The sequence below is a fragment of the Leptonychotes weddellii genome, chromosome 9 (assembly GCF_054177405.1).
Source record: "Leptonychotes weddellii isolate Sample4059 chromosome 9, ASM5417740v2, whole genome shotgun sequence".
Taxonomy (NCBI): domain Eukaryota; kingdom Metazoa; phylum Chordata; class Mammalia; order Carnivora; family Phocidae; genus Leptonychotes; species Leptonychotes weddellii.
In genome coordinates, this window is record NC_138377.1 from 43,693,200 (window position 1) to 43,717,356 (window position 24,157).

General features: G+C 36.4%; 2 protein-coding genes across 10 annotated transcripts in view; both read left to right on the forward strand.

The window, feature by feature from the left end:
* Positions 1 to 22,366, forward strand: part of SOS2 (SOS Ras/Rho guanine nucleotide exchange factor 2) — an 84,422-nt gene extending 62,056 nt beyond the window's left edge. For 3 of the 4 annotated variants that reach the window (XM_081830547.1, XM_081830549.1, XM_081830550.1), the window contains 8 exons: positions 52 to 214; positions 4,048 to 4,165; positions 5,179 to 5,351; positions 8,070 to 8,186; positions 9,839 to 10,100; positions 10,608 to 10,649; positions 19,683 to 19,795; positions 20,641 to 22,366. In XM_081830547.1, coding sequence (XP_081686673.1) covers positions 52 to 214; positions 4,048 to 4,165; positions 5,179 to 5,351; positions 8,070 to 8,186; positions 9,839 to 10,100; positions 10,608 to 10,649; positions 19,683 to 19,795; positions 20,641 to 21,150 — 1,498 coding nt within the window. In that variant the 3' untranslated portion in view covers positions 21,151 to 22,366. The remainder of the gene's footprint in view (positions 1 to 51; positions 215 to 4,047; positions 4,166 to 5,178; positions 5,352 to 8,069; positions 8,187 to 9,838; positions 10,101 to 10,607; positions 10,650 to 19,682; positions 19,796 to 20,640) is intronic. The other variant, XM_081830548.1, reaches the window with a different exon arrangement.
* A 210-nt stretch (positions 22,367 to 22,576) lies between these two features.
* VCPKMT (valosin containing protein lysine methyltransferase) overlaps positions 22,577 to 24,157 on the forward strand; it is a 38,321-nt gene continuing 36,740 nt past the window's right edge. For all 6 annotated transcript variants that reach the window (XM_081830553.1, XM_081830554.1, XM_081830551.1 and 3 more), the window contains exons 1-3: positions 22,577 to 23,267; positions 23,365 to 23,475; positions 23,644 to 23,716. In XM_081830553.1, the coding sequence (XP_081686679.1) occupies positions 22,852 to 23,267; positions 23,365 to 23,475; positions 23,644 to 23,716 (600 nt within the window). In that variant the 5' untranslated portion in view covers positions 22,577 to 22,851. The remainder of the gene's footprint in view (positions 23,268 to 23,364; positions 23,476 to 23,643; positions 23,717 to 24,157) is intronic.

Below are 24,157 nucleotides of genomic sequence, written 5' to 3' on the forward strand. Positions count from 1 at the left end.
GAAATTGCTTTTTAAGCCATGAATTTTTTTGTTTTGTTTTGTTTTGTTTAGGTGCATTGTGGAAGCAGAAAATTTTGAGGAGCGGGTGGCAATACTAAGTAGAATTATAGAAATTCTGCAAGTTTTTCAAGATTTGAATAATTTCAGTGGTGTATTGGAGATAGTCAGTGCGGTAAATTCAGTGTCGGTATACAGACTAGACCATACTTTTGAGGTAAGTTTTAGGCTTAAATATTTCATCTTTTTGGGGGGAGATACAATTGATGGTAAAAGAAATTCCTTCTACCACCTATCTTTTTCAGTAAATCCTTTACAAATCATCTTATTCCCTTAAATCCCTCAGAATACACTAGTATGCCTTGGATTCATCAAAGAATATGGGACTTGTGACTGTTTAATATGTTTACCTAAAGTTATGAAGTTTCAGTTGGATTTTTCCAATGGCACACTGATTGATTGTTTCAAATAAATGACATTTTAAATATAAATATAGAAATTAATCACCATATAGTCAAAGAAGGAGTAACATGGAGAGAAGTCTTTCTAAAATTTAAAATTCTTTTTTTTAAATTATACAATAGTATATGTTAAGTGTTTGTTATAGAAAATGCAAAAGATACAGAAAGTATATGTTAAAATTAAAATACATATAGTCTTGGGCCCAGAAATAAGAGTGCCAGACTATAAAGTTAATGTACAAAGATGTCATTTCTGCAGTATTAATTGTAGTAGCAGAAAACTAGAAACAACCTGTATGTCCTTGAATAGAATGACTGTAGAACAGCATATTGCTGTTCTACACCTATAGTGTAGAATATTGTTCAGCTATAGGAAAAAAGTGAATAGGATCTATGTGTATTGTCTTAAAATAATATTTGTGATATTTTAGGGGAAAAAACTTGAGAATAATGAATATAATATGATTTCTTTTTTATGTAACTTAAAAACAGAACAAACCCTAAACATGTTAGTGGAATTGCATGAGCATTGAGAAGAGTGTGAAAAGATACATACTCTTTTCTTAACATTGGTTCTTTTGGTGGGTTATGATTAGAAGGGAGTGGAAGGAAAACTGCTTTCATGTATGTATTTTTCTATTTGAGTGTTTGCATTTTATTGATTTGTATGAACTTTTTATATATGAAGGATATTAACAGTTGAATATTGCCAAATATTAATCTATTTAATAGATTAATAATTTTAATTTTGATTTTGAAAACTCTAAAGTAGTGTATTTATTTTGAGAGGTTAAGTTTTGGTTTCTTAAAATACTGGGTACAGAACAATATTTATAAAATATGTATAAGGCAAAAAGAATAAAAATACAAAGAACACCTGTATACCTGGTATCCAGTTTAAGAACTCCTCCCAATTCCATCTCCATCCTCACCCCTTCAACTACCATGAATTTTGTGCTTATTACTCTACTTTTTTCTATAGTTTTACTTATTTGTATCTCTAAACAATGTACTATTTCATTTTGCACGTTTCTTAATTATATATGAATATAATTCTTCAGAGACTTTTCTTCACTCAACATTATCTTCCTAAAATTCATCCAGGTTGCTTCTTACTGCTATAGTTCATTTTTTTTCATAGCTATATCATAAGAATAAACTTACCAAAATTTATTTATTTATTTACTAGTTAGTGGCCATTTGGACTGTTTCCAGTGTGGGGCTATTATCAGTAACAGTACCATGAACATTTTCTACATATATCCTAGTGCACAAATTTCTCTAAGTTATTTTCCTAGAAGTAGAATTACTAGATAATAGGATATGGATATCTTCAGCTTTACTAGATAATGCCAGATTGTTTTCCCAAATAATTGTACCAGTTTATACTCCCACCAGAAATGTATGAGTTCTGGTTATTTTACATTCTTACCAGTACTTGATATTGTCAGTTCTTTTCATTTTCCAATCTTGTGGTTTTGGTTTATAAACCCCTGATTTCTGGGGCACCTGGGTGGCTCAGTAGGTTTAAGCGTCTGCCTTCGACTCAGGTCATGATCCCAGGGTTCTGGGATCGGGCCCCATATCGGGCTCCCTGCTCAGCGGGGAGCCTGCATCTCCCTCTCCTGTTCCCCCTCATTGTGCTTGCTTGTTCTCTCTCTGTCAAATAAATAAATAAAATCTTTAAAAAACAAAAACCCTGATTTCTAATGAGTTTGAACCTCTTTCTAAATGTTTATTGGCTCCTGGGGTGCCTGGGTGGCTCAGTCGTTAAGTGTCTGCCTTCGGCTCAGGTCATGATCCCAGGGTCCTGGGATCAAGCCCCACATCGGGCTCCCTGCTCAGCGGGGAGCCTGCTTCTCCCTCTCCCACTCCCCCTGCTTATGTTCCCTCTCTCACTGTCTCTCTCTGTCAAATAAATAAAGTCTTTTAAAAAAGTAAAAATAAATGTTTATTGGTTCTTTGTATTTCTTCTTATAAAAATTTTTTGTCTTTTTAATTGTTGAGTTTTTCTTATGACTCTCTGGGTTATCTTACACTCTGGATTTTAATCCCTTGTCAGTTATGTGTGTTGTAAATGTCTCTTCTCAGATTGAAGCTTCTCTTTTCACCTTTTTTTCTGTGTTTTATGGACAAAAGTTCTTAATGTAGTCAAACATATCTATTTTGTCTTGTTATTTGTGCTGTTTGGTGTCTTATTTAACCGATCTTTCTCTATTACCTTAATGTTTTGTCTTTCACGTTCAGTCCTTAATCCAGCTGGAAATAAGTTTGGAGTATGGAGTGAGGCTGGAGTCTAATTTCATGTTTTGTTCCACATGGCTAGGCAGTTGCTTCCATACATTTATTGAAAGTTTGATAGGAATTGCACTGGTTCTGTAAATTGTATTGGTTCAGTTGGTAGAGAACTGGCAGTTTTACAGTGAGTCTTCCAAACCATGAACAGGTATAAGGTATAGCTCTCTCTTTATTTATTCATTTAATAAAGTTTAATGGTTTTCTTGATGATGATCTCATAACATCTTTTGTTAGATTTATATTAGAATATTGTTTTAAGATCTTATTTTCTTTATTGATCATACCTAGAAATGCAGTTCATCTTTGCCTACTGGTTTTATATCCAGCAACATTGCTAAATTCTCTCATTAACACTCCGTATTGTAGATTTATTGTTTTTTTCCACAGTTATATCCTCTGTGAATACTGATAATTTTTCTTTGATTTTATTTTTCTTGTTCATGCTAGTTAGGACTTCTGTAGAGTACTGAATGAAAGTTAGGATGTAATCACCTTTGCTTTTTCCTTAAATTAAAGGAAATATATTGGACAGTTTTCCATCAAGTTCAGTGTGTGCTGTGGGGGGGTGTGTGTGTGTGTATATACTTAACCAGGTTAAAAATAAAGTAATTAATTTAGAACAAAAGATGTAATAATGAAATATGAAAGAAATGATTCTGCTTATTTGGTTTACTAAATTTTTGTTCAATTTTTCTCTCCCTCCCACAGCCTTCTCCTCCTTACCAAAACCTTACTCTTAGCCTCAAAAGACCTTTCAGTGGAAAAATATTCGAATGCTTTAGGATTATATTTCTCTCTTGTAGCTATAATTTGAAACTCTGGCTAATCAGAATTATAACTAATAAGATCCTGAGGAAGAATTTTTTATTGCTTAATCCTCTAATTTATATTAGAAAAAAACTAAGTTTTTAAGTTTTATATTTATAGATAAATCATTTCAGGCAAGTACAGAGGGATAGTACTCATCTTTAATTTAAAAAACTATTTTTCAAATATTTGCAAAATTTTATAAAATTCCAAGCCCAGGGCGCCTGGGTGGCTCAGTTGGTTAAGCGACTGCCTTCGGCTCAAGTCATGATCCCGGAGTCCTGGGATCGAGTCCCGCATCGGGCTCCCGGCTCGTCGGAGAGCCTGCTTCTCCCTCTGACCCTATCCCCTCTCATGCTGTTTCTCTCTCTCTCTCAAATAAATAAATTTAAAAAAATAAATAAATAAAATTCCAAGCCCTGTGTTCATAAGATATGATTGAATTGTAAAAAGACAAGTTATACTCAATTTATATATTTTAAAGGCGTTGCAGGAAAGAAAAAGGAGAATTTTGGATGAAGCTGTGGAATTAAGTCAAGATCACTTTAAAAAATACCTAGTAAAACTTAAGTCAATCAATCCACCGTGTGTGCCTTTTTTTGGTAAGTTACTGAATATAGATTTATATTTATATTTTGAGGTAGTTTGTTGTAGCCAAAAGAGACCAGCCTTTAAAGGCAGGTTGTCCTGATTTTTATATCTGAGCATATCTACTTTTATTAGCTGTTTATATTGATAAATAAAACTTTAAAGTCTCTGTTTCCTTATCTTTAAAATAGAGGTTATAATTATCTCATAGAGTTGTTGTAAGGAGCTCTGTGGGGTCTTTCTATAAGAGTACTAATTCCATTCATGAGGGCTCCACCCTTGGGATTTAAGCACCTCCCAAGGGTCCCATCTCCTAATACTATCACATCGGGCATTAGGATTTCAACATAGGAATTTTGAACATTCAATTATGCATGCCTGTGTACACACACACACACACACACACACACCCCCCCCACTGGTTGTGTTAACCAAAAATGTTTCCAGACAATCCCAGATATTCCCTAAGGAACAAAATTGCCCCCAGTTGAGAGCCACTGATTTAAATGAATCCATAATTACATATGAAAAAGGAGCTAAAAACTTTCTTACTGTCCCAGAGTGAGGAATAATTCTTTTTCTATCTAAATTATGGGCTTTGGGAAAACAGAATTTATAAATCTATAGTCTCATCACCAGAATTGGCTTAAAATTAATTTATTGATCGTTATTTAAGATCATTGGCATAAATATTTATAATCAAATATTAAAATGGTTAGAACAGATTTAACACTTACACCTTAGACTTTATGAATGAATCCTTCCTTTTATTTTAGGCTGTTAGTCTAAGGAATAAATTAAGCCTTTCCTAAATCCTAATTTTCTTTTTATTTTAAATTTTTTAAATGTTAAAGAAAACTCCTAATGTAAAATTAATTAATAAGCCTATCAGAGACTTACCAACATTTTAGGGGTAGAATTGCTGGATTATAGGATATCTTTCAACTTCACTAGATCAGTTGTTTTTTCAAATGATTGATTTAGTAACAGATTTTATAACTTTTCTTCAAATACTCTTTTTTACTAGGAATATATTTAACAAATATTCTGAAAACTGAAGAAGGGAATAATGATTTTTTAAAAAAGAAAGGGAAAGATTTAATCAATTTCAGTAAGAGGAGGAAAGTAGCTGAAATTACGGGAGAAATTCAGCAGTATCAGAATCAACCTTACTGTTTACGGATAGAACCAGAAATGAGGGTAAATATTTTCTTTGCTTATCTTTAAAAGAGAACATGTTAAATCCTCTGCAATCTGTAAGAAATACCATAACCGCACGTTATGCTACTTACTTTACTATAAAAATAATATAGTTAATAATTAATCATTAGATAGAAGTGGTAAATATTAGATATTCTGTGCTAACAGTCTGCAGTTATGAATATTACTAGGTACTGGGGTACCTGGCTGGCTTAGTTGGGAGAGCATATGGCTCTTGTTCTCAGGGTTGTAAGCTTGAGCCCCATGTTGGGTGTAGAGATTACTTACAAATAAAATCTTAAAAAAAATATATATTATTACGTGCTTTTTTCTTGAGAGTATTGCTTCTTTGTACAACTGGTTCAAGTAATGCTTTCAAAAAATGAATGACAAAATGGAATGAAACTCTCTGATGTCCATGTAGTAAAAAGAAAATCCACTACTAGTACTGTCATTGGTTGTTAGCCATTTTAGATATTTTACGTGTGCCAGTGTAACATTAAGTACTTAATTTCTTCATAAGAACACTGGGTTTAAATAGGGGAAGAGGTTGGTTTTATATGTGTGTGTGTGTGTATATATATATATATATATATATATGCTTAGCAAAAAATCATTTTTTTAACATTCTATCAATTGATATTTTGAGCAATAGTTTATAACATTGATTCTGTCATACTGTAAAATGTGAGATACCTTCTAAATTATAGTAAATGATGATACTGTGTTTATGTTAAATGAATTTTATTGTGTTATACTTATTTGAAATTCAGAACATATAGTAGCTATCAGAATAAGTTCCCTGTCACATTAAAAGTTGTGCTCAACTTTCAGGCTTAGTGTGCAGGTCAGGCATATTAAGTGAAAATGGCCACCATGACTCCCACCTCCTAAATTGTAAGATGGTAGCTATTCTTTGTTCCCAGCTCAAAACAAAATACCCTAAAGCCCTAAGAAAGAATGACTGAAACTACACCGTTACGAAAATGTAGACAGCTCTAAAGAAAATGGTGACAAGCTGCTAGTGGTCTCATATTTCATTTCTCTTCCCTCATCATGGGGCCAGCCCTCTGTGATATTGAACTTCATAGGTCTAAAGAAATACACTCTTGAAGCTCAGATTAAAGTTTATAATATATTTTCCTAAGAAATCATGTTAAATTATAGTTGGGTATATTTGAAATAGTACTTTTAACATTCATATCTCAGTAGGTTTTTGTGATCTATTCTAGACCTTCTACCATCATTTAAAGCATTAAATGATGCTTTATGGGGGTGTGAGGGCATTCACTTTCAAGCCATAGTTAACCAAGTTAATAAATATTAAAAAATAGAGTAAAGGATGAGAACATCAAGAATACTGCTATTATAACTTTACAGAAGTCTTTAAATTACTGTTGGTTCATATGATTTAATTTGGCTAACCTGAGTATAAGAACAATCTGTTTCAATATTGTTAAAGGAGTAATACAATTTTCTTGACATTGGCAGAATGCCTGAAAAGTGGGAGAATTTTGTATCAGGAATTTTGAAGCTCATTTTGCCTACTGTTAAAGCGAAAACCTAGTACTTATTTTTATATATGCTTCTTAAACCACTTCAAAATTAAAGTTAAATCCAATAATTTGCTTCCAAGGAATTTTTCTGAGGAAATAATCATAAATGTACAGAAAAATTTATGCACAGAGAGTTAATAATAATTATTCTTATTGTAATACAAAGAATTAGAAATTAGAAAGCACTGCTGTGGAAAACTGCCAGTGTAGAGATTGGTGAAATAAATTCTGGAACATCCATATGATTAAAGACTGTAGAGCTAAAGTTTGTACTTATAAAATAAGTAAACCACATAGAAAAATACTGAGTTACAAATTAAAAAAAGGTTAAAAATAACGTATGGTCCCAATTTTACAAAACAAAAAAAAACCCCAAAATGAAGATACATATATATGCATATATTCACACAGTAAAAACACTGGAACAATATTCTAAGAGTAAAATGTTAACAGATCTCTGGTTGGTGAGATTACTGTTTATATTTGTTTTTACCCTTTGCTAAATCATCTAAATTTTCTATCTAAAAACTTAAATATAAGCTTAGAAAATTTTTTTCCCATAAAGACAGAAAGGTTATTTTACTAGAGGTTAGCACAGATAAGTTTATAATTGTTCTTGAAATTACTTTTGAATAGAACTTAATCCATCTTATCTCTGGTTTTTTTCTGATTATCAAAAGTGTCATTGTGGGATACCTGGCTGGTTCAGTTGATGGAGCATGTGACTCTCGATCTCGGGGTTGTAAGTTCAAGCCCCACATTGGGTGTAGAGATTACTTAAAAATAAAATCTTTAAAAAAAAAGTCTCACTGTGAATTGTAACTGTAATTCTGTTCTAAACACTTTGATAGCTTACTGGTGATAATCATCTTGTTATAATGAGTAGGAAAAATGTTAACTGAGGGATACTGAGCCATTAAGATGGTAATAAATGAAAATCTGTCCATCTTCTTAATAGATAATGAAGACTAGAATATACAACTCCTGTAGAAATTGTACAACTTTATTTGAAAGTAGAGAGATTAGAATCAGCAATTCTTTTGAACTCTCAGACATTATGATCCCTTAATTTATTGATAATTTTTTTGTTGTTTTAAATTGCTGAAATACATGTTCCAATAAGATCTAAAACATGTACTTATGGAGATTTGTCTGATTCCAGAGGTTCTTTGAAAACCTTAACCCCATGGGAAGTGCTTCTGAAAAGGAGTTTACAGATTATTTGTTCAACAAGTCACTAGAAATTGAACCCCGAAACTGCAAACAGCCACCTCGATTTGTAAGTTCATTACAATTTAGGAAAAATTGTTTTTTAAAACAATATTATCTTCAGTGTTTAGTAACATATTACCATTAAAATTCTAATTTATTTGAATAGCTATTTTTCAGTCCTTTGTTTTGCAGTACTCTTCTATTTCTAAAGTGATACATACTGTGGGAGGCAATGTTATTAGCCTTTTGATAAAATCTGGTTTATCCTTTATCTTTGTAGGACTTCTTTATCTGTCAGCTTTTAAGCCTTCCTAGTATAAGGGGGAAAGTTGTGAGAAAGTGAGAGCTGTAAGTGACCAGGAAATGAAAAGACCGGAAAAAGGAATGAGCAGGTGTATCATGGTTCTTCTGGCCTGACCATGACTCCTGTCATTAGAGCACCACAGTCCATGGTCGCCACTGGAATGAACTTCACGCTAAAATTTGCTGCTGCATTTCAGAGTTATTCTTGGGTTTGCAGTGGCAACAGAAGTAGGGGAAGACCAATTCTAAGTGGTTGAACAGAAAGCAAGATGTGGGAGGAATTAAAAACACTTACAACACATCTACTTTGGGGAGCCTGGGTGGCTCAGTCATTAAGCGTCTACCTTCGGCTCAGGTCATGATCCCAGAGTCCTGGGATCGAGCCCCACATCAGGCTCCCTGCACAGCCAGGAGCCTGTTTCTCCCTCTCCCACTCCCCCTACTTGTGTTCCCTCTCTAGCTGTCTCTCTCTCTGTGTCAAATAAATAAAATCTTAAAAAAAAAAAACCTACTGGGCGCCTGGGTGGCTCAGTTGGTTAAGCGACTGCCTTCAGCTCAGGTCATGATCCCAGGGTCCTGGGATCGAGTCCCGCATCGGGCTCCCTGCTCTGCGGGGAGCCTGCTTCTCCCTCTCCCACTCCCCCTGCTTGTGTTCCCTCTCTCGCTGTGTCTCTCTCTGTCAAATAAATAAAATCTTTAAAAAAAAACAAAAAACAAAAAACCTACTTTGAGCCAAGCAGCAAGATGTTATCTCATCTCCACAACAATTATATGATACAGTCTTACTCTCATTTTACAAGCAAAAACTGAGGCCCAAAGTTGTTAAATAACTTTTCTAAGGCTGCAAAGCTAGATATCAGCACACTGGAGAGATTTTACCTCAAGTTATCTGAATCTGAGTTCCATGCTTTTTCATTAGGTTACCACTGTGAGAGTTTAAAAGGGGGTGTGGAGGTGGAGGGTGGGAGACAACAGCAGTTTTCTCCAAAAACTTGAAAGTACCATTGTGGAGGTTGGTCATTTACTGTTAGGAAGAAAAAAAAAAAAAAGGTCTTTTGTTTTTCTTGATGCACCTAACATATGTTGTATATATTATGTCCACAGTAAATACATGTAAAATTGATACCAATGATTTGAAGAAGTTTAGGTTCAAGTGTTTGGAGAGGAACAAGTTTTCACACAGATTTTCAAGAATTTTATTTCTGCAGTATGAAAAGAGGTTTACTTGTATTCAAGTCCATCTTAAAATTAAGCCAATCAAATCCCACAGTGTTCTACTAGAATGTTACAGGCTGTTTGCAGATTGGGATTTTATTGTACTCTCTTAACTATATGCTAAGAATTAATAGGTGGCATTAAGCGATAAAAATAAAGTCCATGCAAATTAGTAATGGTAGTTATCTTTGCTTTTCCTAGCCTAGGAAATCAACTTTCTCTTTAAAATCTCCTGGAATACGGCCTAATACAGGCCGACATGGCTCTACCTCAGGCACTTTACGAGGTCATCCAACGCCATTAGAAAGAGAACCATGTAAAATGAGCTTTAGTCGGATTGCTGAAACTGATCTTGAATCAACTGTGTCAGCACCAACCTCTCCAAATACACCATCTACTCCACCAGTATCTGCTTCTTCAGACCTTAGTGTGTTTTTAGATGTGGATCTCAACAATTCCTGTGGTATGTATTTGATGTAAACCATTTAGTAAAAAAGGAATCTGATGTTTCAGATAATTCTTCTCATTTTAATTAGGGAACTATATTAGTGTGGAAAGTGGCATTTAAATGTGAAAATAATGATTAACACAAGGGACTGAAGCATCATTTGTGCATTGTTTATGCATCTTATTTTCTAATTTATTCATTAAACGAAGATTTATTTAGTACCCTTTGGGCCTCATACTACTGCTCTTAAGGGAGCAACAGAGAGTAAGACAACAAGCAGATAAGTTTTGTGAAGGAGATTTAAAAAGTGACTGTGATAGAGAGGGAACTGAGAAAGGAATGACATTCCAGCTACAAAGCTAACTTTCCGGTTCATTTCTTTTAAAACTAACATGTCACTAGAGGACGATAAAATTCTGTACTCTCTGTGTTACTACATTTGTTACTTTATGCAAAAATATTTTTAAAATAAAACCATGCATACTACCTTTCTTTTCAAATTAATTTTTCTCATTCCAATAGGCAGCAATAGCATCTTTGCTCCAGTCCTCTTGCCACACTCAAGTAAGTAAGAATTTGAGTTGATTAATGATAATGAAATTAATCAAGTTGATTAAATTTGTATATGAGGGGTGCCTGGGTGGCTCAGTCATTAAGTGTCTGCCTTAGGCTCAGGTCATGATCCCAGGGTCCTGGGATTGAGCCCCTCATCAGGCTCCCTGCTCAGCAGGAGGCCTGCTTCTCCCTCTCCCACTCCCCCTGCTTGTGTTCCCTCTCTTGCTATGTCTCTGTCAAATAAATAAAATCTTTAAAAAAAAAAAAAATTTGTATATGAGTATTTGGGTTTTAGCAACATTAAAAAGTTTTTAAAAAATGAAATTCTTATAAATAAATTTAGTTATTTGCTTACAACTGGGTACTATTTAAACTTTACTATAGTTTTCATCATTTTACAACTTACCTGTGGTCTAGGGGCTGTTCGACCTTGAACAAATTACTTAGCATCTCCAACCCTGTTAAGGATCAAATGAGATAACAATGTAGAGCACCAAGCATATTGGTTGGCACAGAATGAACAGTGATTTCATATCAGTTGCCTCTCCTCTTTCCCATCCCAACTCATTTTCCTATGTGGATTATATATTTAAATGTTTATCAGGTTCCCAGACTAGCCCTTGATCACTTGTTTCTTCACTTGATCTTATTTAGTTAAGGCAGTTATTTTAGTAAAACACTATTCTGCCATTCTCAGTTATTTCATAATGTAAATGCTGTCACCATTCTTTCTACGGTCATTTGTTTAAAACAACCCAGGGGTGCCTGGCTCAGTCTGTTAAGCGTCTGCCTTCTGCTCGGGTCATGATCTCAGGGTCCAGGGATCAAGCCCTGTGTGTCGGGCTCCCTGCTCAGCGGGGAGTCTGCTTCTCTCTCTGCCTTTCCCCCCCAACCCCCCGGCTTGTGCTCTCTCTTGCTCTTTCTCTCTCTCAAATAATTAAATAAAATCTTTAAAAACAACAACCACCACCACCACCCAAAAAGGTACAGAGTAGCTTCAGGAATAATTCCCCCAATCTGGAGGACTTCTGCTTCTATGATATTAAAATGTATATAATTTAGGTAGTAGCAAGAGAGTTCCTGTCTAATGAGAAAAGTAAGGTTAGTCTTTTAAATGTTTACAATTCTATATTTTAATATTTAAATTTTTATCAAAGTGATATATGCATATAGTTTAAAAGGCTAATAGTGCTAAACACTGAAAATGAAATTGCTAGCAGTTCCCTACCCCATGTCTCCCCATGTCTTTTCTTGTTCTCCAGTGACACTTTCACATTTTTAAATGGTGTTTTCATATTTTTCTCTTTTGAATCATTAGTTTTAGACACTGATTTCCTATTACAGTAGATGAGAATTTTGCCCTTTATTCTAATATACTTGTCACATTTTGGGAAAATATTATTCACTATTAGGTCAAGTAGTGTATACTGTGATTATGTTTCCTCTGTTTCATGAAGTTAATGATAAACTCATTAATGCTTAGGTGTTTTTGTTTGTTGGTTGGTTTTTCAAACATCTGTTGCTCACACCCTTTCTTAGCGCAGTTTTCCATAAGGTCAGACCACTAAGGACAGTTGTCAGGATTTTCGTTTTGCTGTTTAACCTGGAAACTTCCTTCCTGGTGCCCTTTTGTTCTGCTCCAGTTTGGACTGGTTGCTCTCTTGGCCTCTCACCCAGCTGTCATCCTAGAAATTCCTTCACCTCTCTCCTGTGTTGGATCCTTGTTTTTTTGGACTCCTTGTCTTCTTTCTTGATATGCTCCCTTATTTTGGTAGAGGCACATCCTCTAGTAGCTACCTGAGAAAGGATAAAAAGATAAAAAGTGTTTAAGTTTTTGTATTTCTGAAAATGTATTTAATATATTTAATTGTTAATAGTTTGTCTGGGTATAGAATTATAAATCCTTTTCACCAAGAATTTTGAAGGTATTTTCCTATGGTCTTCTTGCTTTCAAACTTGCTGTTTAGAAGTCCAGTGTCATTCACTCATAAATTGTTCATGCATAGTTTTTAAACATCTGATATGTGCAGGCACAATTCTAGGTGCAAGAGATGTGGCACTGAACAAAATAGAAATCTGTCAATGACCCTCTAGTTTCAATCCTTTTTTTAAAACTAGAGTATACTTGCTGTAGCAAAGGGACCCAAAAATACAGAACCTTAAATGAAATAGAACTCTATTTCTCACAATAGCCAGAGCAAGTAGATACCTCTGTTCCACAAGCTAGTAGGGCAATTCAGGAATCTCAAAATGGGGCTTCCATCTCTGAGTTTTGAGCAACTCCAGTTGTTACCATTTTCCAGCCAGCAGGAAGGTGAAGGTCAGTAGGTTTTGTTAGAAAAACATGATCTGCGGGGCGCCTGGGTGGCTCAGTTGGTTGGGTGCTGCCTTTGACTCAGGTCATGATCTCAGGGTCCTGGGATCGAGCCCCAAGTCGGGCTCCCTGCTCAGGGGGGGAGTCTGCTTCTCCCTCTATCTCTCTGACCCTTCCCCTGCTCATGCTCTCTTTCTCTCTCTTTTTCTCTCAAATAAATTAAAATCTTTTTAAAAAAGAAAAGAAAAACATGATCTGGGAGTTGCTTGCATTACTCCTGCTCTCATTCCATTGGTCAAAACTTAGCTACAAGGGGGGCTGAGAAATCTTGTCTGTAGTTAGGCAGCCTTTTGTCTTGCTAAAATACATGGGATCCTATTACTTAAAGGAAGAAAAAGAAAGGTACACTGGGGGACAGTTAGAAGTCTCTGCCACAGTATATTCAAGAAAGTTGTAGAATCTTCTCTTTATTCTTGATGATCTATACATTCACAATGATCTGCTTTAATATGAGTCATTTTTTCCTTTCATTTTGCTATCTACTTATTAAGCCCTTTAAATTTAGAGATTCATGTCTTTGATTTCTTGAAAATGTTCCTCATATGGTTTTGTTAATAATTTCCTCCCAAACATGTTCTCTGACTTGCTTTTTGAGTTCCTTTTCTATATCGTATATCCTAGATTGAGCCTCCAGTTTTCTTGTCTTTTATCTCTTATTGTCCATCGCTTTGTTTTCTTGTGGTTTTCTGCAAGATTTCACTTCATCTTCCAACTCTTTTTTTTAATCTATCATGATTTTGAATTCCCCAAAAATTCTTTCTAGTTTCCTCTGTTCATGCCAATTTTATGTCATCCTATTATTCTGGTTTCATGGATTCACTGTCTTATCTCCCATAGGATATTATAGTGATTATAGTGTTCTTGAAAAAATAAAAATTGTTTCTGGTTTTATTTCCTTTCTGAGTTGCATCTGTTAGTTTAGTCTATTGTCTTTCATGTTGGAGTCTTTCTGTCTTTCCTTTCTTGTCTGGTCTCCTTAGCTTTCCATATTTTAGAGTGAGGCAGTATAAACTGATGGGAAATTCTGTATCCACGGGCAGAGCTCGTTGACGTGTAGGTTTCACTCTAGAGTGATGAGAAGTTTTTTTATTTAGGAAATCCCCAAACATCAGAATCTATGAGGCCTCCTTTCTAGGACTGTTTAATTTTTCCAAAGAAAGATCTTTGAATATTCTGCCTGGGTGGTCTGAACATTTAGTATGAAAATCTGTGTTTTCAGCACGGTCTGCTGGCTCTAGTCTGATGTTTAGATTCACCAGAAAATAAAACCCCCAGTCTCCCACAGAGTTTTAATTCCTCCTTATTTAGATTTAATCAGGTCTTCTGTTTTTCATGCCCATGTCTTTCATTATACCAAGTGCCTTTAACTCCTGATCACTCCTTTCATTCTGTGGGGGCACATTAAGTGCTGTTTGTCAGTATCATTAACTGTAGACATTTGGGTTTCATCTTCTCCATTTGTCTCTTCATATACATTGTAGTCCACCTTCATGTATTGAAACTTCAGGGTTCAGATGTTTCCCGGCTTCACTGAAGTTTGTTTCTTATTTTCCTTGTTGTTCTGGGTGATGTTTTTACTACGTATATTAGTTTCTTCTAGTGCTGCTCCAACAAAGTACCACAGACTAAGTGGCTTAGAAGAGCACAGTTCTGGAGGCTCTAAGTCCCCAAGTCAAGGGGTTGGCAGGGCCTTGCTCCTTCTGAAACATGGAAGAGAGAATCTTTCTTTGCCTCTTCTAGCTTCTGGTCTTTGCTGACAATCTTTGGCCTCCTTTGGTTTATGGGTGCATCATCTCAGTCTCTACCTCTGTTGTCAGATGGTCATCTTCTCCCTGCATGTTTCTTTGTCCCTTCTCCTCTCCTTCTAAAAGACCTCAGTCATACTGGATTAAAGCCCACTTTTGTCCTAACTTGATTACATATCTGTAAAGACCCTATTTCTAAATAAGGTTGTGTTGACAGGTACTGGGGGTTAACACTTCAGCATATCTCTTGGGGGGACACAATTCAACCCATAACACCAAGTGATTTTAGAATCAGGAGTTCTAGACATTATTTTGGATGGCAGTAAAATACATTTTCCATATGATAAGGAAAATTTCATTTTGAAATTTAATGGAAAATGTTGAGAATAACTGCATAAAATTCTGACTCTCCTAAAACAAATCCTGAAAGAAAGAACATAGTATGTATGAAAAGTGCTCACATACAATGGGAAAAAACAGCAAGACTTCATTAACAATGGACATGAATAGACCGTTCACATCAAAGTCTGAGCAAGCCTGTGTTAGAAGTTACTCTCATACATTACTCATCCCTTGTAAATTGGTATATTAGTATGACCCTTTTGGAAAGAAATCTGTAAACAACATGTCAAACCATAAAAATATTCACACCCTTTGGTCTTAATTCAATAGGAAATTGAATACTTACTTTGTACCAGTTACCCTGCTAGGTACTGTAGATTCAGTGGCAAACAAAAAAGACCAAGTTTCTGTCTTCATTTATACAAAATATCATTTTTGGGAAGAAGTCACATACGTGAAGATCACATTGTTCATTCCACTCTCTTAGTTTCTCTAACTATACTTTCAGCTCCCTAGTCTCTCTTGCTTGTTTCTCTTCATATCCCCAACCTGTAAAGATTGGAAGACCACAAGATTCAGTCCCTGGACCTCTTCTCACTCACTTGGTTGGCCCATTCAGTCTTATATCATCTGTATAATGATAATTCCCCAATTTTTTCCTCTACCTAGAACCTCTCTCTTGACCTTTTGACCCATATACTCAGTAACCTATTTGACATCTCCATTTACATACTTAATAGGAATCTCAAACTTCTCCAAAACTGAGCTTGTTTTCATCCCCTCCAAAGATGTTCTTCCCACTGCCTCCTTATCCCAGTTCTAAACTGCATCTAATTGCTTGGGCTAAAAATATGAGTTATCTTTTACTTCTCTCTTTTTCTCATACCCCAAATGTGATTCATCAACAAATCTTGTTTACCCTCAGAATATATCCAGAATCTATTTCTCACCATCTCTTCTGCTATCACCTTGATCCAAGCCACCATAATCTCTTACCTGGTTTATTATAGTGGCATCCTAACTTCCCGTCTTCCCCATAGTCTGTTTTCAGTATAGCAGCCAGGTTGTTTTAGAATGTAGGTCAGACCAAAAAAAAGAATGTAGGTTAGACTTGTCTCACCTGTGCTTGAAGCCCTCCAGTGGCTATCTCAAAGTAAAAGCCAAAGTTCTTTTAAAGGGCCCAGAAGGTTCTATGCATTTTAGCCTCTTTTGATATGTCAGACTTCACCTAGTATTCACCCCCATCACTTACTCTACTCCAGCTACTCTGCCTCCTGCACACAATAGACACATTCCCACATCAAGACTTCTGCTTTTGCCATTCCCTCTGCTTAGAATGCTCTTCACCTATTTGGCCACTTTGCAGACTCTCATGCCTCCTTCAGGTTTTTGCCCATTATTACCTGAGTGAGGTCTTCCCTAGTCACCCCATTTAAAATTGCTCCCCTCCTATCTCTTCCTATCCACCTTCCCTACCTAATATTTCTTCTTCTAATTTATAGCCATAATACTTAATTACCAAATCTGTTCTCTCTCCCCAACCTAGAATATAAGCTCCATAAGGACATGAATTTTTGCCCGTTGTTGTTCACTACTCTAGCTATAGTGCCTAGAACAGCCCCTGACACTGTAGCAGTTATGCAGTAAGTATTTGTTGAAAAAACGGATGGATGGATGTCAAAAAATTGGAAGTGACTTACCTATCTAACATTATAGAAATCATTTAGTAATTTATTCTACATTCATTAGTTTGGAACACTGAAACTATTAAAAATGCTTACAAAAACTGATCATATAGGGAAGTGCTCTTGATAGAAAATAAAACTGTGTTCACAGTTCATCAAGCGTTATTGAGGGCCCGCTATGAAGAAGTATAACATAGTGGTTAAGTGGTCTCCTGTAGAGTCAGACCTGTATTCAAAAACTCTCACAGCTTTTCCACCATCATTCAGATATTTTCTGCTTCCATGAGTGTGTATTTCTGTAAGGAAGAGAAGACTCACCTAAGTCTGACTTAAACAATAAAAAAGCATTCTGACTCACATAATTGGAAGTCTAGAGGAAGGCTGCTTTAAGACTTGTTGAATCAGTGGCTCAGTGATGTTATCAAAGACCAGGTTTCTTTTGCCTCTTCAATGTTGTGTCCAAATTATCAGTTTTACCTAAGGCTGTTTTCCCTCAAGGTCATAAGAGTGGTGGCAGGAACAATAATGGTTGTGTGCTTTTTTGTTCCGTCAGGTAAGAAGGAAAGAGAGAGGTACAGAGACAGACTGGCAGAGTGCTTTTCCAGAAGGGCAAGGAACTTTCTTTTTGGTAGCCGCTAGCAGATCTTTCACATTTCACTGGTCTGAACTAGGTCACATGCCTACAGCTACATCAGTCACTCTGGATGAAGGAATGGATTACACTGATTGACTTGGTCTAATCAGGCCCCATCTTTGGAGCTATGGGATAAGGTCAGCTCCCCGGAGCAAAACACAGGGCTGCATGCATGAAGGGGAATAGATAAAAATCTGATCATGTTAAGAAGGTGAGAAGTGAGTCCCATGCCCACCTCTTTTTTTTCTTTTTTACTTTTTAAAAAGTATTTATTACTGGGGTGCCTGGCTGGCTCAGTGAGTAGAGCATGCGACTCTTGATCTTAGGGTCATGAGTTCAAACCCCGTGTTGGGCATAGAGCTTACTTTTTAAAAAATAAAGTGTTTTTTTTTAAGTATTTATTATTGAAGTATAGTTGACATACAATGATATATTAGTTTTAGATGTACAACATAGTGATTTGACAATTCTCTCCATTACTCAGTGTTCACCACAAGTGTAGTCACTCTGTGTCACCATATAGTATTACAGTATTATTGACTATATTCCCTATGCTGTACTTTTTATTTCTCTGACTTATTTTATAACTAGAAGTTTGTGCCTCTTAATCCCCTTCACCTATTTCGCCCATCCCCTTATCCTCCTCCGCTCTGGCAGCCACCAGTTTGTTGTCTGTATTTATGAGTCTGTTTCTTTTTGTTTTGTTTTGTTCTTCAGAATTCACATATAAGTGAAATCATATGGTATTTTTCTTTGTCTGACTTATACCACTTAGCCTAATACCCTCTAGGTCCATCCATATTGTTGCAAATGATAAGATCGCATTCTTTTTTGTGGCTGAGCAGTATTCCTCTGTGTGTGTGCGCACGCTCACGTGCAAGCGCCATATTATCTTCTTTATCCATTCATCTGTTGGTGAATACTTGGGTTGCTTCCATCTCTCGACTATTGTAAATAATGCTCCAGTGAACATAGGGGTGCATTTTGAACTAGTGTTTTAGTTTTCTTTGGGTAAATAGTAGTGGAATTACAAGATCATATGGTATTTCTATTTTTTTCTTTTTTGAGGAGCCTTCATATTGTTTTCTACAGTGGGTGTGCCAGTTTACATTCCCACCAATAGTGCATGAGGGTTCCCTTCTCTCCACATCCTCACCAACACTAGTTATTTCTCTGATTGGAGTTGGGGTGCACTGGGCCAAACTGGCCAACTAAACCACATGGGATAGATTCACTATCACCAAGAGTAGTTTGCTCCCAAAGACAGGGCATAAGATGCTGGTCAGGCAAAAGGAATATATCTACAGCAGATAGTGCTCTGCCTGACCTCCCACACCATCCGCCAACACCCCATAGGCATACTTTTTCTACTTTTGACACCCTGAGTCAACAGGACCCATGAAGTGACTGCAGAGTCACAAGATCAGGACAGCAGTTTTTTACATGGAGTAATGAGATTGACATCTTTACTTGGATATCACATAAGGAGTTCACACTCAGTGTGTTTAAAATTAAACTCATCAACTTTCCCAACTAGTTCCTGTGAGCCCAATCTTAATATAATGATCAACAAGACATGGGCACTGCTTTTATAACAAGTCTTGGTCAACAAACAGAGTTGGTCCATAACTACAGGTATTTTTTTTTATCATATGAAAAATAAATAAATAGTTCTTATTCTATGTCTTTGGCATAGAATTTTCCCCTGAATGCTTTATTATTTTGTAAATTCTCTTTAATGTGGTTATATAACATGTCCTTTATCACTGAGAAATTTGCAAAGAGAAAGGGTTATTTGATACAACCCTACCTTTTGGTCTCCTATTTGGAGGTTTTATTACCTTTGTAGAAATGTATCTGATACTCGCTGCTTCAAAAACACAAGGTCTCTGATTATGTATGATCTTTCTCTGGAAGTTACCACAGTTTATACAAATATGTTTGTTTTGTGTGTTTTAGATTTAAAAAGGTTTTTCAGGGAGCAGAATCTCATTATTAATCTTACTTAAATTGTATATTTTCATGTAGCTGTAGTATCTCCCAGATGCCAAGCACTACCACTGTGCTAGTGCTTAGGGATACAAAAATGAATATGCCCTGCCCTCAAAAAGCTTGCAGTTAAGTGCAGAGTATAGGTCAACCAACAGTTGAGTACAGTACAGTTTGACATTTACTATAGCAGAGGTGATCACAGATTGAGATAAAGTCTTGTCTTACGCTTGCACTGTGAATTGTGGTGAAATTAATCTTTCTTACCCCCAGAGTCTTTCTTCAGTTCATGTGGCAGTTTACACAAACTAAGTGAAGAGCAGCTGCTGATTCCTCCTCCGCTTCCTCCTCGAAAGAAGTTTGATCATGACGCTTCAAATTCCAAGGTAGCCAACAGGACTCAGGTTTGCCTTAGCTTATTCAATTTATTCAAAGTTGTGAATCTTCAAAATAATTCTCGTTCTTATAAAAAGTCTGTCAATTACAATTTGGCTACCCTGTATGGTATTTAAACATTTTGGTTGTTTTATTTGAAAAATACTTTAAATAATTGCTTAATTCTTGTTAATATTTTTTTCTAAAAAGAGGCTGGGCAGATTCACAGATACTCAGAAGTGTGTTTTCTTTCTGGTAGAAAGGGGAAGAACTTTAGTATTCAAAGCATTCTTCAAATTTAAACCAGTAATTCTCAAACTTCAGGCTGCATCAGAATCACCTGGGAGGCTTGTTAAAAGCAGATTGCCGAGTTTCTGATTCAGTAGGTCTAGGGTGGGACCCAGGAATTTGCATTTTTTAACAAGTTCCCTACTGGTACTGATGCTGCTGGTCCCTGGATCACACTTTGAGAACCACCACGGTAAGCCTTACTGGGAAAAGAAGATGACCAGAAGGCAGAAGCTGGACTTCGAGTTCCCTTGACATCATGTCCTTTAACGTCTACAAAGCTATGTATTCCTTTCACTCACTTGCCTATTACAATTAAAACTCATAAATTTTTGAAAGGTGAGGCTTTATATTCTAAGATTTCAATTAAAACATCTCATATATAAAAATATTAAACTAGGCCCTAAATTAAACTGGGAGTATTTTACTCATGAATCTGATCATTAAATCAGATTAACCTATTTTGAGCTTCTGGATTTAACTGAACACATAAGAATTTTTCAGTCTTTTAAAGCTTAACAGATTTTTCAGGAGAATGGAGGTATAATTTAATTTTTTTTTTTTTGAGGGAAATACGAAATCTGATGATGACCCCCCTGCTATTCCACCAAGACAACCTCCTCCTCCAAAGGTAAAACCCAGAGTTCCTGCTCCTACTGGTGCATTTGATGGGCCTCTGCATAGTCCACCTCCACCACCGCCAAGAGATCCTCTTCCTGATACCCCTCCACCAGTTCCCCTTCGGCCTCCAGAACACTTTATAAACTGTCCATTTAATCTTCAGCCACCTCCACTAGGACATCTTCACAGAGATCCAGACTGGTTCAGAGACGTTAGTACCTGTCCAAATTCGCCAAATACTCCTCCTAGCACACCCTCTCCGAGAGTACCACGTCGATGCTACATGCTCAGTTCTAGTCACAACAACCTTGCTCATCCTCAAGCTCCCCCTGTTCCACCAAGGCAGAATTCAAGCCCTCACCTACCAAAACTGCCACCAAAGACTTACAAACGGGAGCTTTCGCACCCTCCGTCATACAGACTGCCTTTGCTAGAAAATGCGGAAACTCCTCAATGACCTTAGCCATATGTAGTCATTGACACTGGAATGGTATTTGTAAAGGGTTTTTTTTTAATTTATTCAAAAAAAGGCATAGTATTTTAGTACTTTTTACAAATAATGCTCTTACAAAAATGCTACTGATCAAATAAGCTTTTAAAAATCGGAAAAATAAAAATACAGAAGTCCTTTATCATTATCCTCAGGTGATCAGTAGCATTGCCTTGTCTTGGATCCTCAGTGCTGCCAAAAGGCCAGTATAAAGAATTTATATTTGCACTGTAGACTCTGCTAAAGTATGGTTTAAAGTGACATTGATTGCACTGAAAGGGGATAGTGCATTTGTGGAATTTTTCAAATTTGGGTAATAGATGCCTTTTTAAGGCAATGAATTTACACAAATATAGGGCGTGTATGGTATTACTGATTTTTAAAACTCTTTGACCATCTTATAGTTTTTACTTCTAATTTTTACACTTAAGAGAATTGTGAAAAACACCCACTGTTCTTAAACTCTTTAATGCCATGTCTTAAATGCCAGAATTTGCTGCTGAAGACAAAAATGAAAAATAGAATGAAAATAATAGAATGCACTGTGTTCATTATTTTGTCAAAATGTATACAGAGACTACCTAACCCAATCATAGAGGGAAAAAGGGCATGTATCTCATTCAGATGTGCCTTTTGTTTTTGCAGACTATGGTGTCTTTAGCTGATGAGTTGCCTATTGGAAAACAAAGTTAATTAATATGCCATGTATGTACAGTTTTGTTTATATTGTATATTTAAAGATAATGCTAATAACCTATATAAATTTAAGTGACTCGAGGCCTATAATACAATCTGCTACTTTACTAATTGAGAGATTCAGAGGAAAATTTCTTAGGCACAGGAACCAACTGCCTTGCCCTCAAAACCTAGTAACTTTCTCTATAAATCTCATGTTAACTAAAATTAAAAAAAAATTTTTTTAGATTGGTAACATCTAAACCAGCAAACATACTTAAAGCTTTATTAAACTTTTTATTCAGAGAAGTGAGTAAAAGTTTTATTTGCCATTTGGACTCCTGGGTTCAAAGTGATGAAAAAGCGTGTTTTGCTGATAGTGCTGTAGCAGCAGTTGTAAAGTAGCCAAAAGCCACGTTGTTTATTTACTGGTCTGTGGCCTTTTACTGTGCTTTGTATCAGAGTTCTTAACAAGATTAATAAATCACCCCAGTCTTAATTTTTAAAAGACTTTTAAATACGTGTTTTCATTATAAGGAACAAGGGGAGAGATTGTTGAGTTCTGTGGAAATACATACACCCACATTATTTTCAATATTTTGTGCAACTTAAATTACATAATCCCAAGGAATTTAAGTGATGTAAATTTTAGAAGGATAACTTTGTCTTAACTGTTAAAACGCAATCAGCAAGCTTCCAGCAACCATTTTTATGTATTCAGATGAAAAATTAGGAGCATGCTAGGAAACTCTTCGTAAGGAGGATTATACCCTTCTTGGTACGATCTTGGAAGCTGCCTGGATTTAAGGCCAGTAACTACCGAGTGAATTAGTCTCCAGGTAAAAACACCCCAGGTAAAGAGCAGGTGACAATATTAGCTTGTCTGGAAGAGTAATTTAAGCTGCCTGCTTGTTAAGCCAGGCTTGTAATTTAGAGGAGGCCGACCTACATGCCTGGGAAGCGTGTGGTCCGGTGCTCAAGCACGCGCCCGTAATGCTGCCTTCCCAGTTTTTGTGCTTCTGCGCACGCGCCTTGGCGCCAACTTCGCCACTAGGAGGCGCCGGGCCCTCTTCAGGCCGGCCTTGGGGCGGTGCGTGTGGGTGTGACGTCACTGCGCCCGCCGCATCTTGTTTCCTGGCAGCGATGGCGGCTACCCTGGAGTCCTCGGTGGAGGACCCACTGCGGAACTTCGTTCGAGTTTTGGAAAAGCGAGATGGCACGGTGTTACGACTGCAGCAGTATGGCTCCGGCGGCGTGGGCTGCGTTGTTTGGGATGCTGCCATTGTCCTTTCTAAGTACTTGGAAACGCCCGGGTTTTCCGGCGATGGGGCCCACGCTCTGAGCCGGCGATCGGTGCTGGAGCTGGGCTCCGGCACTGGGGCCGTGGGGCTCATGGCTGCTACCCTTGGGTAAGAGCTGGCAGGAGGGGGTGCCGCTTTGTTCGGGAAACCCGGATTAGTGGTTTAGCACGTTTGTGCCTACACTTCGATCGACGTTATTTTATAGGGCTGATGTTGTGGTCACAGATCTTGAGGAATTGCAAGACTTGCTGAAGATGAATATTAATATGAACAAGCATCTTGTCACTGGTTCTGTTCAAGCCAAGGTACTGAAATGGTTTGTATGGCCTTTCAGCTTGTTTTAAGATAACGATTTGTAGTTTGCTTTAAATTGCGTTTCACTAAAAGCATAGTTAATACGAAGGGAACTTTCCAGAACTTGTTTATAAAACAATATTTTAAATTATTAAAGCAACAGTTAAAATATCTGCTTGACATTTTTAAGGGGGGAAGAAATAGAAGACTTGACTTCTCCGCCAGACTACATACTGATGGCTGACTGCATATACTATGAAGAGGTAAGTATTCAGTGAGTGAAGTGTCCATCTTGAGAATTTGTACCATAATTTGTGGATTCCAAAGTGCACATTTCTTCACATTTTAACATTTCTGAAGGCAGGATATTTGTCCTATAGTTGATGACACAGTAAAGAACATAAAGGTTACCAGGAACTATATACATATACTCGTGATAAACAAAAGACCTGTGAAACATGTTGACAAAAGTGTTATGTGCATTTTACTAGAGGCTTCTGTAATATTTTAAAGGTTTTGCTATTTGGATCGGTTTCTGAAAAGCTAAGGTTTTTTTTTTTTTTAAGCTCTTCCTAGGGAACATGTTAACCATGACATTGAGAATTAAGTTGCATTGTAAAGAATTCATTGTTCTATGGCAAGATTGATTCAGAATGATATTTTTAAAAATATCAGTTTGTTTCATATTGTGGGCATCACATTTT